This window comes from Dendrobates tinctorius, unplaced genomic scaffold (assembly GCF_039654945.1).
Source record: "Dendrobates tinctorius isolate UK_male_01 unplaced genomic scaffold, ASM3965494v1 ptg000083l, whole genome shotgun sequence".
Taxonomy (NCBI): domain Eukaryota; kingdom Metazoa; phylum Chordata; class Amphibia; order Anura; family Dendrobatidae; genus Dendrobates; species Dendrobates tinctorius.
The window spans coordinates 8144161-8157413 of NW_027361751.1; the positions used below are offsets into that span (position 1 = coordinate 8144161).

At 51.7% G+C, this 13253-nt stretch overlaps 1 protein-coding gene across 1 annotated transcript in view; it reads right to left on the reverse strand.

Annotated features, from left to right (window-relative positions):
* Positions 1-13253, reverse strand: part of GFM2 (GTP dependent ribosome recycling factor mitochondrial 2) — a 62644-nt gene that overhangs the window by 8208 nt on the left and 41183 nt on the right. Inside the window, exons 17-18 of the mRNA XM_073584079.1 lie at positions 9070-9208; positions 694-864 (exon numbers count right to left, since the gene is read on the reverse strand). Of these exons, the coding sequence (XP_073440180.1) occupies positions 694-864; positions 9070-9208 (310 nt within the window). The remainder of the gene's footprint in view (positions 1-693; positions 865-9069; positions 9209-13253) is intronic.

Below are 13253 nucleotides of genomic sequence, written 5' to 3' on the forward strand. Positions count from 1 at the left end.
AGATGTATATGCAAGCAGAGCACCATATAAAGGCCCACAGCCCTGCCCCCCCCACAGCCCCGCTCACACAGCCCCGCTCACAGTCCTGCCCCCCACAGCCCAGCCCACAGCCCCGCTCACAGCCCTGCCCTCCACAGCCCAGCCCACAGCCCCGCTCAGTCCTACCCCCCACAGCCCTGCTCACAGCCCTGCCCCCCACAGCCCACAGTCCCGCTCACAGCCCTGCCCCCCACAGCCCACAGTCCTGCTCACAGCCCTGCCCCCCCCACAGACCAGCCCACAGCCCCACTCACAGCCCTGCCCCCCACAGCCCAGCCCACAGCCCTGACTCCCACAGCCCTGATTCCCACAGCCCCGCCCACAGCCCTGCCGCCCACAGCCCGCCCCGGAGCACAACAATCTCATTGACTAAAAACTACAAAAACAGATTATACAACAACCACAAGACGGATTTCATCATCCAAGGTATAATATCAATATAACAGCACCAACCTGACAATGACTGTAGGCTGCTGTGAACAATCCTGCTAACAGGTTCCCTTTAACCGCATGTACCATTGTGACATTTGACCCCTTTAAAAGGCTGGTAAGCTAAATTTCATAAAAATCTGAATAAGGCCATAGATGACATCTTGTTACGTGTAATATCGTGCAATGCCTGGTATAAGTAATGAAACATAAGTGCTTCCTCACCGCTGAGGTACGAGCTGTGGATGCCGTTTTCTACTGCTTCTTTGTAGCTGTCCGTACTGGATGGCAGATTACCAGAATATTCAATAACTGGACTGTCAACAGATAGGGGTTTTACTTCCAGCTCTACTGTGACTTGGTGCCGGGTGTCACCCATCGCTCTGTCCAGGGTATCTATTCAGGAATTAAACAAGAGAATGAAACACACAGAATGCAGTTAGTGTTATAAAAAAATCAACTTCACAAATATCAGTGCGGATTCAACCCCTGGTCATTAACAGAACAGGCGCGTTTGCCTCAGCACTGGCTACAGTCTGGTGTATGGAGAGGCGATGACTGGCAGGGTCTGAACGCCACTGGGCAAGCACTGATCAACCTCATCCATTACGCTATAAGATTGTGCCCTCATTTGCTGAACAATGAAAGATTTTATTTTCTTGGCAGTGTAACAGCAGTGAGGGATAGTTAGAAGAGATCTGACAATGGAGTGACAACTATGTATCTACTACAGGAGTTCTCCCGTAGACATTCACCAACTAATCACAGGACAGATGAGAAAACAGGATTTTTGGGTTACTTACTGTAAAATCTGTTTCTCGGAGCCTTCATTGGGGGACACAGAGATCATGGGTGTATGCTGCTGCCACTGGGAGGCTGACACTATGCACAGAAAAATGTTAGCTCCTCCGCAGTATACACCCCACCGACCGGCACTAATTTCCTCAGTTAGTGAGAAAGCAGTAGGAGAAGTAACGAAATAGATTGAAACGGAACAAACAACTCAACTGTAAGTAACAAACCACTTAAAAACAGGAGTTGAAGAACATGGGAGGGTGCTGTGTCCCCCAATGAAGGCTCAGAGAAACAGATTTTACGGTAAGTAACCCAAAAATCCTGTTTTCTCTATCGCTTCATTGGGGGATATAGAGACCATGGGACGTCCCAAAGCAGTCCCTGGGGAGGGAGAAGCAAACTTCCATTAAGTCTGAGAATTCACCACCGCCACCTGCAAGATCCTTCCGCCTAGGCTGGCGTCTGCCAAAGCATAGGTGTAGACCTTGTAAAATTTGGCAAACGTGTGGATGGAAGACCAGGTTGCAGCCTTGCAAAGCTGCAGCGCGGAGGCTCTGTGGCGCACCGCCCAGGAGGCACCTACCGCCCGGGTAGAGTGAGCTCTGATCCCAGGAGGGGCCACTCGATGCTTGACCCGGTAGGCTTCTAAAATTGCCGATCTGATTCAGCGAGCAATAGTAGCCTTGGAGGCCGGCTGACTTTTCCGTGCACCAACTGGAATGATGAAGAGAGAGTCTGTCTTCCGCAAGGGAGATGTCCTAGCCAGATAGACCTTCATCGCCCTGACTAGGTCTAGCTTGTTCAAGGAGCGCTCAAGAGGGTGAGTTGGACCCGGACAAAAGGACGGGAGAACAATGTCCTCATTCAGATGGAAAGTGGATACTACCTTGGGAAGGAAAGAAGGAGGAGGCTGCAGGACCACCTTATCCTGGTGGAGTACCAGGAAAGGGGGGTGACAAGAAAGGGCTGCCAATTCCGACACGGGTCGGATGGAGGTGATGGCCACCAGGAAGGTTACTTTCCAGGAGAGAAGGGATAGGGAAACTTCTCTGAGAGGTTCAAAGGGTGGACCCTGTAAAACCTCGAGAACCAGATTAAGATCCCATGGATCCACAGGTGCGCGATACGGAGGCGCCGCATGAGCCACTCCCTGAAGAAAGGTCTTGACTTGCGGGCGGGCGGCCAACGTCTTCTGGAACAGAATGGACAGCGCCGAGACTTGACCTTTGAAAGAGCTGAGGGCAAGGCCCGCCTCAAGGCCTGTCTGGAGAAAGGCCAGGACGGAAGGTAGTGAAAAGGACATGGGCGGCATGTCTTTGGCCTCGCACCAAGTGAAATAGGCCTTCCATGTACGATAATAATTCTTGGAAGACGATGGCTTTCTAGCCCGGATCATGGTATGAATAACCCGATCCGAAAAACCAGATCGTTTCAGAATCTCGGTCTCAACAGCCATGCCGTTAAATTGAGCGGCCAAGAATTGGGGTGGCAAATCGGACCTTGAGACAGCAGATCTGTCCTGTCTGGAAGCTTCCAGGGGGCATCTGCGAGAAGGTTGACGATGTCCGCGAACCAAGACCTTCTGGGCCAATCCGGAGCGATAAGGATGACTGGAAACACTTCCGCTTTGATTTTCTTCAACAGCTTGGGAAGAAGAGGAAGGGGAGGGAACAGATAGGGAAGCTTGAACTGAGACCAAGGAATGGTCAGTGCGTCGGCACCCACTGCGAGAGGATCTCGGGCCCTGGATGCAAACTGCGGGACTTTCCTGTTCAGGCGAGACGCTAGCAGATCTACGTCCGTATTTCCCCAACGACGGCAAAGCTGATGAAAGACGTCCGGATGAAGGGACCACTCTCCCGCTGCGAGACCCTCGCGGCTGAGAAAATCGGCAGCCCAGTTGTCCACGCCGGGAATGTGCACCGCGGATATTGCTGGGACTGAAACCTCCGCCCAGTGAAGAATTTTGGACACGTCCGCTAGAGCAGAGGAACTGCGTGTTCCCCTTGGAGGCTGACATATGCCACCGCTGTGGCATTGTCTGTCTGAATCCGGATCGGCATGTCCTTGAGGAGCCTCCCCCAATGAATGAGACACAGATAGATCGCCCGTATCTCGAGGACGTTGATCGGCAGGGCTGTCTCTCGAGTCAACCACCGACCCTGCACAGTTTGATTGTGAAACACTGCCCCCCAGCTGAGGAGGCTGGCGTCCGTTGTCACAATCTGCCAGTGAATCGGAAGGAATGACCGGCCCAGGGAAATGAGGGGTGACGTCAGCCACCAATTGAGGGACTGCTTGACCCGGTATGAAAGGCGAATTGGACGATCCAGGGAAAGAACAGACCTGTTCCACCGAGATAGGATGGCCTGTTGGAGAGGTCTGGAGTGAAATTGGGCAAAGGGAACCGCTTCGGTTGTCGCCACCATCTTTCCCAGGTCTTTCATGGCTGCCCGGAGAGATGGAAGCCGTGAGCTCTGCAGGGAGGTTATCTTCTCTTCTGGGAGAAAAACCCTCGATCGACGGGTGTCGAACAACAGGCCTAGAAACACAAGACGCTGTGTCGGAACCAGGCAGGACTTCCTTTTGTTGATGAGCCACCCGAAATTGGACAGGGTGTCGAGAACGATGGTAAGACTTTGGAGAGTCTGGTGAAAAGACGGAGCTTTGATCAGAATGTCGTTGAGGTACGGAAAGAGGACGAGACCTCTGATCCTTAACAAGGCCATCAACGCCGCCAAGATCTTTGTAAATAGTCTGGGTGCGGTGGCGAGACCGAACGGCAGGGCAACAAACTGTGAGTGATCCTGGTGAATTGCAAAACGCAGGAATTTCTGATGCCCGGGAAAGATGGGAACATGCAGATAAGCATCTTGAATGTCTATTCAGCACATGAATTCCTGCGCCTCCATGGAAGCGATCACCGAACGAAGAGACTCCATCCTGAAACGTCGTAGTCGGACCTCTTGTTCAGTAACTTGAGGTCCAGGATGGGTCGAACTGCACCGCCTTTTTTCGGCACTGCAAAGAGGTTTGAATAAAACCCTGTGAACCGTTCTGATTCGGGAACAGGCACGACTACTCCGGAACTGAGGAGAGAGTCGATGGATGCAAAGAAACCCGGAACTAAGGTAGGGTCTTTTGGGGGTATGGACTCAAAGAAACGATCCCGTGGACGAGAAAAACTCTATTTTGTATCCTGAGGATACAACTTCCCTGACCCAAGCGTCTTCTACTGAGGCAAGCCAGACGTCTCTGAAGAAAAGGAGTCGACCACCTAGTTGGTAAGGCGCCTCGGGATTTATTTGATAGTCATGCTGATGTGGACCGTCCAGATATGGACCAGGAGGACCTGCCCTGGGAGGAGTGAGATCGCCAGGAGGGAGTGGGTCGGAAGGAGACCTTCTTCCTATCCTGACGTGCTTGCGGCCTTTGATGGTTAGAAAAGGTTTCTGCCGTAGCGAAACGGCGGAAAAACCGAAAGGGCCGAAACTGACGCCTTGGAGGAGGTCTACAAGGCTTGGATTGAGAAAACCAAAAACACATGACCTTTCTCTGTGTAAAGGTCATGTGTTCATATGCAATTACAATTTGCATGCACATTAATTTACTTTTTCTGCTCAGACCCAGTTTCTCATTTGTTTCATTGTGCATTCTGTGCATATAAGGGTGTGACCGCCCTGTTTCTGAGTTGGAAAATCCATCCTGCCTGGCCTATACTATTACTGGTGGTTCAGTCCCTCTGTCCTTGTTCACATTTACGTCACTTGACAAGTGGAAAGGTTTTAAATACAAGAGCTAGGACTGTCCCACAAGGGTTGCCTTGACGTGGCGGGATGGCTTCTACATTATTTTGATCAAAATTATGTTAACTAAATACCCTTATTATTACTACCTTCATGCAATTTTTGCAATATATTTTTTACTTTTTTATTCCAGGATATTTGTTTTGTGTTTGGTTTTCTCTGTGTAAAGGTCATGTGTTCATATGCAATTACAATTTGCATGCACATTAATTTACTTTTTCTGCTCAGACCCAGTTTCTCACAAGGCTTGGATTGAGGGAGAAAAGAGCTTGTGCCTCCAGTGGCGTCCTTAATAATCTGGTCCAGTTGGGATCCGAAGAGACGCGCTCCCTGAAAAGGCAGATTGGTAAGGGACTTTTTTGAAGACAAATCCGCCTGCCAAGCCTTGAGCCAAATAGTACGCCGGATTGCAACCACGTTGCTTGACGCCTGAGCTGCGCAAGACGCGGCATCCAATGAGGCAGAGAGCAGATAATCCCCTGCATGGGAAATCTGGTTGGCTAGTTCGGCCAATCGCTCTGGTTGGGCTCCACCAAGAATGCCTTGGCGGAGATCCTCTGCCCAAGTAGCTATGGCCTTTGCTACCCAAGAAGAAGCGAAGGCAGGGCTTAGCACCGTCGCAGCCGCTTCGAATGCTGACTTTGCTAAGGATTCTATGATCCTATCGTTAGAATCCTTTAGAGACACCACACCTGAAATCGGGAGGACCGTGTTGTTAGACAGTCTGGACACGGGTGCGTCTACAGAGGGGGAAGCCGACCAGTTGTCGGTGAGCTCTTTAGGAAATGGATACAGCACGCCGAGGCGCTTCCCTCTTTGAAAGCGCCTGGTCGGATTTTCTCTTTCCCTGGTTAGAATCTTGCCAAACTCAGAGTGGGAGGCGAAGACTCTGGAAGGTGTTTCTGCCCGTCTGAACGAAACCTCCTGATCTGAGGGTTTCGCAGGGGAGTCTGTGATTTCGAAAGTGTGGTTAATTGCAGCAATGAGGTTCTGTACTGTAACCTTCATGTCCGCGTCATGGTCCGAATCCAGCTCTAAAATCTCTTCGGATGGCGCATCCGAGAACGCTTCGCCTGACTCGGGTGAGGAGGCAAGGGAGGGAGACTGCTGGGAAGGACTATGCGGTGAGATGGAGCGAGTAGAGGATTCCGGCCGGAGATCCTGTCTGGGACGTTTGCGGCTCCTGCTGGCTGGCTCAGATGGAGCCTCTTGAGACCTGTTGGACCCTGCAGAAGTGTCCAGGGCCAACTTATCAAGAACGGCCACCAGGGACTGAGACACCCTGGTGAGGTCTGCCACTGATTGTGATAGAGAAGAAGCCCAGCCAGGAATGGGGGGTTCACTCTCACGTGGAGCAATAGATGGCTCCTGGGTGGCATCGGGCTGCATGGGATTGCTGCAGTCTAGGCAGAGGGGAGTGGAATGACCTGAGGGAAGTTTGCGATTGCAAGAGGAACATGCAAAGAACTTGACCAAAGTGCAAGTGGGAGCCGGAGGGCGGGCACGATCAGGCTTAGAGTTAGACATAATGAAAGTCACTGAAGAAGTGCCGGAAGGTTGGGGGACAGAAGGCAGAGGGAGGGTGTCAGACTGCAGTTGCAGAGCTACTCACGGTCCGGTGTCCCCAAAAAGTGATGATACACGGCTCGTCTGTCCAAGCAGGGCCCCAGCAGAGGCAAACAGTTTTTGGCTGACAGGCTGAGAAGATGGCGGCAGCCTGAGAGGAACAAGGAGGAACGCGCGCTTTCCGATGAAGATGGGCGGAGCTAGCTGCTGAGGCCGAAGAAGGGACCGCCCGCTGGCCAACAACAGGCTACGTGTATGGGGCGGTGGGCGGCAGAGAACGGGCGGGAGAAAAGGCCGCCTGTGAGAGAGAGCGGGGGGCTTGGCCGCGACACTGGAGAAGGCCCGAAATGAAGCCGGGGCCTAAATTAATAGCGGCGGCCGCCTGTCAGCGCGGAGGACCCGCAGCGCTGCCGTGGCCACCCACCTGGAGATCGCCGCCCGATGTCTGCCGGGCGGGAGAAGGCCGCCTAAGAATGAAGGCGGCTGCAGAGCAAGGCCCACACCGCAGCCGGGGCCTGGAACAAATGCGGCGGTCGCAGGGAGGCGCGGGCGGCGTAGAGACCGTGCAGCACTGCCGCAGCGACCGCCCCGAAGAATCCTGAAGCCGCCGAGGAGTACGCGACTCGGACCCCATACTTACCTGCGATCCGTTAACAGCGTCAATAAAGGTACCTGACATAATCCCACGCTGTCTGATCCGTCTTTTGTTGTGTCCGCTCCTCATCCAACCGACAGGCTCTGGTGGGCAAGTGGGTGGGAGACGGGGGGCGAGGACCATCTAGATCGCTGGCACGCACCTGTGCTAAGCTCTTAGTCCTGCTGCGGAGAGCTATGAGGATACGGGGTGGCAGTACACGCCGTACTCATAGTCTCTTAGTGGGAGTACAGTTGTGACTATTCACACTGTATCCCTCCGGAAACCTGAAAAGGAACGACGCACACCGAGGTAGATAGGGGTCTAAAGAAAGACCCGTGTCCACCTCCTACTGACACTAAGCTAAACTGAGGAAATTAGTGCCGGTTGGTGGGGTGTATACTGCGGAGGAGGAGCTAACATTTTTCTGTGCATAGTGTCAGCCTCCTAGTGGCAGCAGCATACACCCATGGTCTCTGTGTCCCCCAATGAAGCGATAGAGAAATGCACGATTGCTGGGCATTTGGCTGCCCTGACGACGACTGACCCAAAGAACAGGGAAAAGTCTTGTATGAATAAAGCGTTAAGATTCTGTGTGACCACTGCTCCATGAAAGGGCATTTCCAGCTCACACATTTATCGCACATCCATAGAACATGCCATAAATGTAATGTTGATACGAGTCTCAACAAAGCCACCTTCATCTATTCACCTCCTGTTGCACGCTGCTGTCAGCGAAGACGGGGCTGGAATTCCCATACAAATCAACGGGCACGGGGACGACCTCTTCACAGACAGCATCTTTTGTCAGGACCCCATTCTCAAGACAGATGCAGGTCTAAGATGGGAATACCACTTTAACTATCTGTATTTTCTCTGGACCTATAAAGTAGCAGTGGTTGCACATGTTCACTATTGCATCATTCACATGGGGGGCATAGGTAACCCTGTTCTTTTGATCGGTGGGGATTACATGTGACATGTTATTTAATCGTTATAATTTTGACATTAAAAAAAAAATTTAAAAAGTGGCTATAATAAAACATGCAGACCTCATTGTAAAGGTACCCTTAAAGTTTAATAAACTATGAAAAGAAACAATTTCTTCCAATTGCTCTGTAGACATGTATGCTCAACTGGCTAAGCGCGCATGTGTATTCAGTGGGGAGATATCTCATCTTCCCTGAGAACAAAAGAATCTAGCACCAAAATTCAGCATGAATGCCCTCACTTTACCCAACATCATCTGCTGAGGAGTAGGGAGACCCCCATAAGCATAAGATAGTCCACTGGTCCAGCCTAAAATGCATCTTCAAGAGCACACTGCACCCCAACCCTCCGATTTCCTTTTGTGCACTCCTCCTGAAGATTGACAATTCAGACCAGTGCTATGGTCATGCTGTTGGTCCAAATTGAGTCCGCCTTGCAAGTTGCTAGCACAGATCTCCTATGTGGCAGAGATAAGGCTAAGTGTAGGGGAACTGAAGTTGGCAGGATCCAGCAAGATTCAGAGCGACACAAGTGGGCTGTAAAGCATAGAGCCCGCTCGTGCCGCACGCTCCTTACCCAGGTAACCTGCCATTCAGACAGCAGTCATGAACATTACATTACAAACTTAAAAATCCCTCGATTCTTGAGAAATTGTAAAGTAGTTTGTTTTAATAATCACTTGGCAATTTTACTAATTTCTGAACTTGAGGCAACCCTTATAAGAGGGCGCTCCCGTCTTCTTATACGACAGCACTACTACTTTATTAATATCTATGCGATAATTACATGTAAATGATTTCCAAACTGTACCTGATGCTCGGGAACCACTGACAATGGTTTCTCTATACGCAATCTGCAGGGGCCCCAAGTAAGTTTCCAAGCCGTACTCCCTCCGTATGCGGTCATGTATGATCTCTATATGAAGTTCTCCCATGCCACAGAGAATGAGCTATAATTCAAGGAAAAAAAAGGGAAACATAATATGAAAACGCAAATATTAAAAAAAGGAGATTTTTGTGTACTCACCGTAAAATCTCTTTCTCTTAGCCTCTAATTGGGGGACACAGAACCATGGGTGTTATGCTGCTGTCCACTACGAGGCGACACTATGCATAATCTGAAAAAGATTAACTTTGGCTCCTCCTCTGCAGTATACACCCCTGGTCAGCGTCAGCCTTCTCCAGTTTTGTGCCAAAGCATTAGGAGGAACGTAACCAAATAACATAACCATGCCTGTAAGAAGGCTACTATGTACGAGCTCAAAGAACAATATGAGAACTCAACCGTATACAACGGCCCATAAGGGCAACAGGGTGGGAGCTGTGTCCCCCAATTAGAGGCTAAGAGAAAGAGATTTTACGGTGAGTACACAAAAATCTCCTTTACTCTGTCGCCTCATTGGGGGACACAGAACCATGGGACGTCCCAAAGCAGTCCCTGGGTGGGAAGCAATGGACGAATTTTGTGCTAGCAGATCCCTAAATTTGGGGCACTGCCGCCTGCAGAACCAGTCTACCCAGGCTCGCATCCGCTGAGGACTGGGTATGAACACTGTAGTGTTTCGTAAACATGTGTAGGCTGGTCCAAGTGGCCGCCTTACACACTTGTTGTGCCGAAGCCTGATGCCGAATGGCCCAGGAGGCCCCTACTGCCCTTGTAGAGTGTGCCGTGATACCGGCCGGAAGAGGGGAACTGTTAAGTCGGTAGGCCTCATGTATGGTGGACTTGATCCACCTGGCAAGGGTAGCCTTGGAAGGCGGCAGCCCCTTGCGACTACCTTCCGGAAGAATGAAGAGGGAATCAGACTTCCGGAAAGGTGCAGTCCTGGACACGTAAATCCGCAATGCTCTGACGAGGTCAAGCGTATGCAGAGCCTTCTCCACTCTATGAACCGGAACCGGGCAAAGGGATGACAGTGAAATCTCCTCATTGAGGTGAAAGTTGGACACAACCTTCGGAAGGAAGGATGGTACCGTGCGGAGAACCACCTTGTCCTGGTGAAAGGCTAGGAAAGGCAGTCTGCAGGAAAGTGCTGACAATTCCGACACTCTGCGTAACGAGGTGATCGCCACTAGAAAAACCACTTTCTGAGACAGAATGGAAAGTGGAACTCCTCTAAGAGGTTCGAAGGGTGGAGCTTGCAATGCTGTCAGGACCAGATTAAGGTCCCACGTATCCAGCGGACGTTTGTAGGGAGGAACCAATCGGGAAACTCCCTGGATGAAAGTCCTGACTTGCGGTTTAATAGCAATGCGCTTTTGAAAAAGGACTGAAAGCGCCGACACCTGACTCTTAAGCGAGCTTAAGGATAGCTTGGCGTCTAGGCCCGATTGAAGAAAACCTAGTACCTTCGGGAGGGAATAAGGGAGTGGGACTTGTCCATGAGATTCGCACCAAGAAAAGAAAGCTCTCCAGGTACGATAATAGAGCTTGGCGGAGGCAGGCTTCCTTGCCCTGATCATAGTTGCAATGACTGCCGGTGAAAAACCTGCCTGGGTTAGAATCCAGGTTTCAAGGGCCATGCCGTCAAATTGAGAGCCCCTGAATTCTGGTGGAAGAACGGACCTTGAGACAGAAGGTCGTGACGGTCGGGTAGATACCAGGGGACGTCTGCTGTAAGTTGAACTATGTCGGCGTACCATGTACGTCTGGGCCAGTCTGGCGCGATGAAGATGGTTGGAACTCCCTCTTGCTTGATCTTCCTCACGACCCTGGAGATTAGGGGGAGGGGTGGAAAAATGTACAGGAGTCGGAACTGGGACCAGTCCTGGACCGCGGGTCGTGTGTCCTGGCCATGAAATTGGGGACCTTGGTATTGAGATGGGATGCCATTAGGTCCACCTCCGGGGTTCCCCAACGTTGACAGATCTGGTAAAAAATCTCGGGATGGAGAGACCACTCCCCCGAGTCCATTCCTTGCCTGCTGAGGAAGTCGGCTTCCCAGTTTTCTACACCCGGAATGTGGACCGAAGAAAGTACCGACCTCGTGTCTTCTGCCCAGCAGAGGATATGCGCCACTTCTCTCATCGCCTGGGCACTGCGGGTCCCGCCTTGGTGGTTCACGTATGCCACAGCCGTGGCATTGTCCGACTGTATCCGTATGTGCGAGGCTGCAAGCAAGTGATGAAAGGCTCTCAGTGCCAAGAAGATGGCCCTGATTTCCAGAATATTGATGGGCAATGTCACTTCCCTCGGTGACCACTTGCCTTGTGCCCTGTGATGTAGGTGCACCGCCCCCCAGCCTGTCAGGCTTGCATCGGTAGTCAGGATCTTCCATTGTCCTGAAAGAAAGGGCTTCCCTCGTGTAAGCGAGGTTGGTTTGAGCCACCAATGCAGGGACCTCCTGGTTGATGACGTCAACCTGAACTCCCTGTTGAGGGAGAAGGGATTCCTGTCCCAAGATCTGAGTATGGCTAGTTGAAGGACCCTGAGGTGAAACTGGGCAAATGGCACTGCCTCTATTGCTGCTGCCATCCGGCCGAGGACTCTCATGGCAAACCGGAGAGATCGAGGAGGACTGCGAAGGAGTGTACGAACTCCCAGACGGATGGCCAGTGTCTTGTCCTTGGGAAGGAGCACCAGGCCCCTGGAGGTGTCGAATAACATTCCCAGGAATGTTAGAGTCTGACTTGGGATAGTCGACGATTTCTGTAGGTTGACTAGCCATCCCAGGCGACTCAGTGTGTCTATTGTGATTGAGACACTGACCTCGCAGTCTTTGAAAGTGGGAGACTTGATGAGGAGGTCGTCCAGGTACGGGATGACTAGAATGCCTCTTGAGTGCAGACTGTCCATGGTGGCCGCCATGACTTTGGTGAACGTTCTTGGAGCCGTGGCGAGTCCGAACGGAAGGGCGACAAACTGGTAGTGGTTTTGGTTGATCGCGAACCTGAGAAACCTTTGGTGGGCGGGGGGAATTGGTATGTGCAGATACGCATCCTGTATGTCTATGGAGGCAAGGTATTCTCCCTGCTCCATGGATGCAATGATGGACCGGAGGGACTCCATGCGGAAATGACGGAACCGTACGTAATTGTTGAGCTGTTTTAGGTCCAGTATGGGTCGGACGCTGCCTCCTTTCTTGGGGACTACGAACAGATTTGAGTAGAACCCTCGGAATCTCTCGTTCGCGGGAACCGGCACCACAACTCCTGCTTGAAGGAGAGAGGAGACCGCTTGGTGGAAAGCACGAGCCTTGTCTGGTAGTGTTGGAGGAATAGAGAGGAAGAACCGGTTCGGTGGAGCGGAAGTGAACTCTATCTTGTATCCGGAAGACACTATTTCCCTGACCCACTTGTCTTCTGTAATAGGCAGCCAGACTTGCTGAAAGAGTAAAAGTCGGCCGCCTACTGGTGGGGTGTCTTCCGGAGTTCGTGAGTCATGATGAAGCGAAGTTCTGAGGTTTTCCTCCCTTGGGTTTCGCTTGGCCTGCTTTCGACTGCCAAGACCTGTCCGGTCGCTGCTGCGGCCGTGGGTTGTCCCTGTGCGGAGAGCGGTTACGGTTTTGCGCTGGGTGCGAAACGGACCAGCCCGAGGAATTCCGAAAGGATCAGAATCGTGTCTGGTTTCTTCGTTTAAACGTGCGTTTCGGTTTTAGTTGAGGGAGAGAGGTACTCTTACCCCCAGTGGCATTGGCTATCATTGTGTCCAACTTTTCGCCGAAAAGTCTTCCAGTAAGATACGGAAGTCGCGTGAGGGACTTCTTTGAGGCCGCATCCGCTTTCCATTCTCGCAGCCAGAGGATGCGTCGGATCGTGATGGCGTTTGATGCTATTCCCGCTACACCTCTTGCGGAATCCAGGGCTGCATGAATCATGTAGTCTGCTACCACTGCTATCTGGACCGCTTGGTCCGAGAGCTCAGGATTTGAAGCTTGAAGACCCTCCTGTAGTTTTTTGGCCCAAGCCAGGATGGCCTTGCAAACTGAAGCAAACGCAGGGCCCAGAGAGGCGCCTGCCGCTTCAAAAATAGAACGAGCCATGCGTTCTACTTGC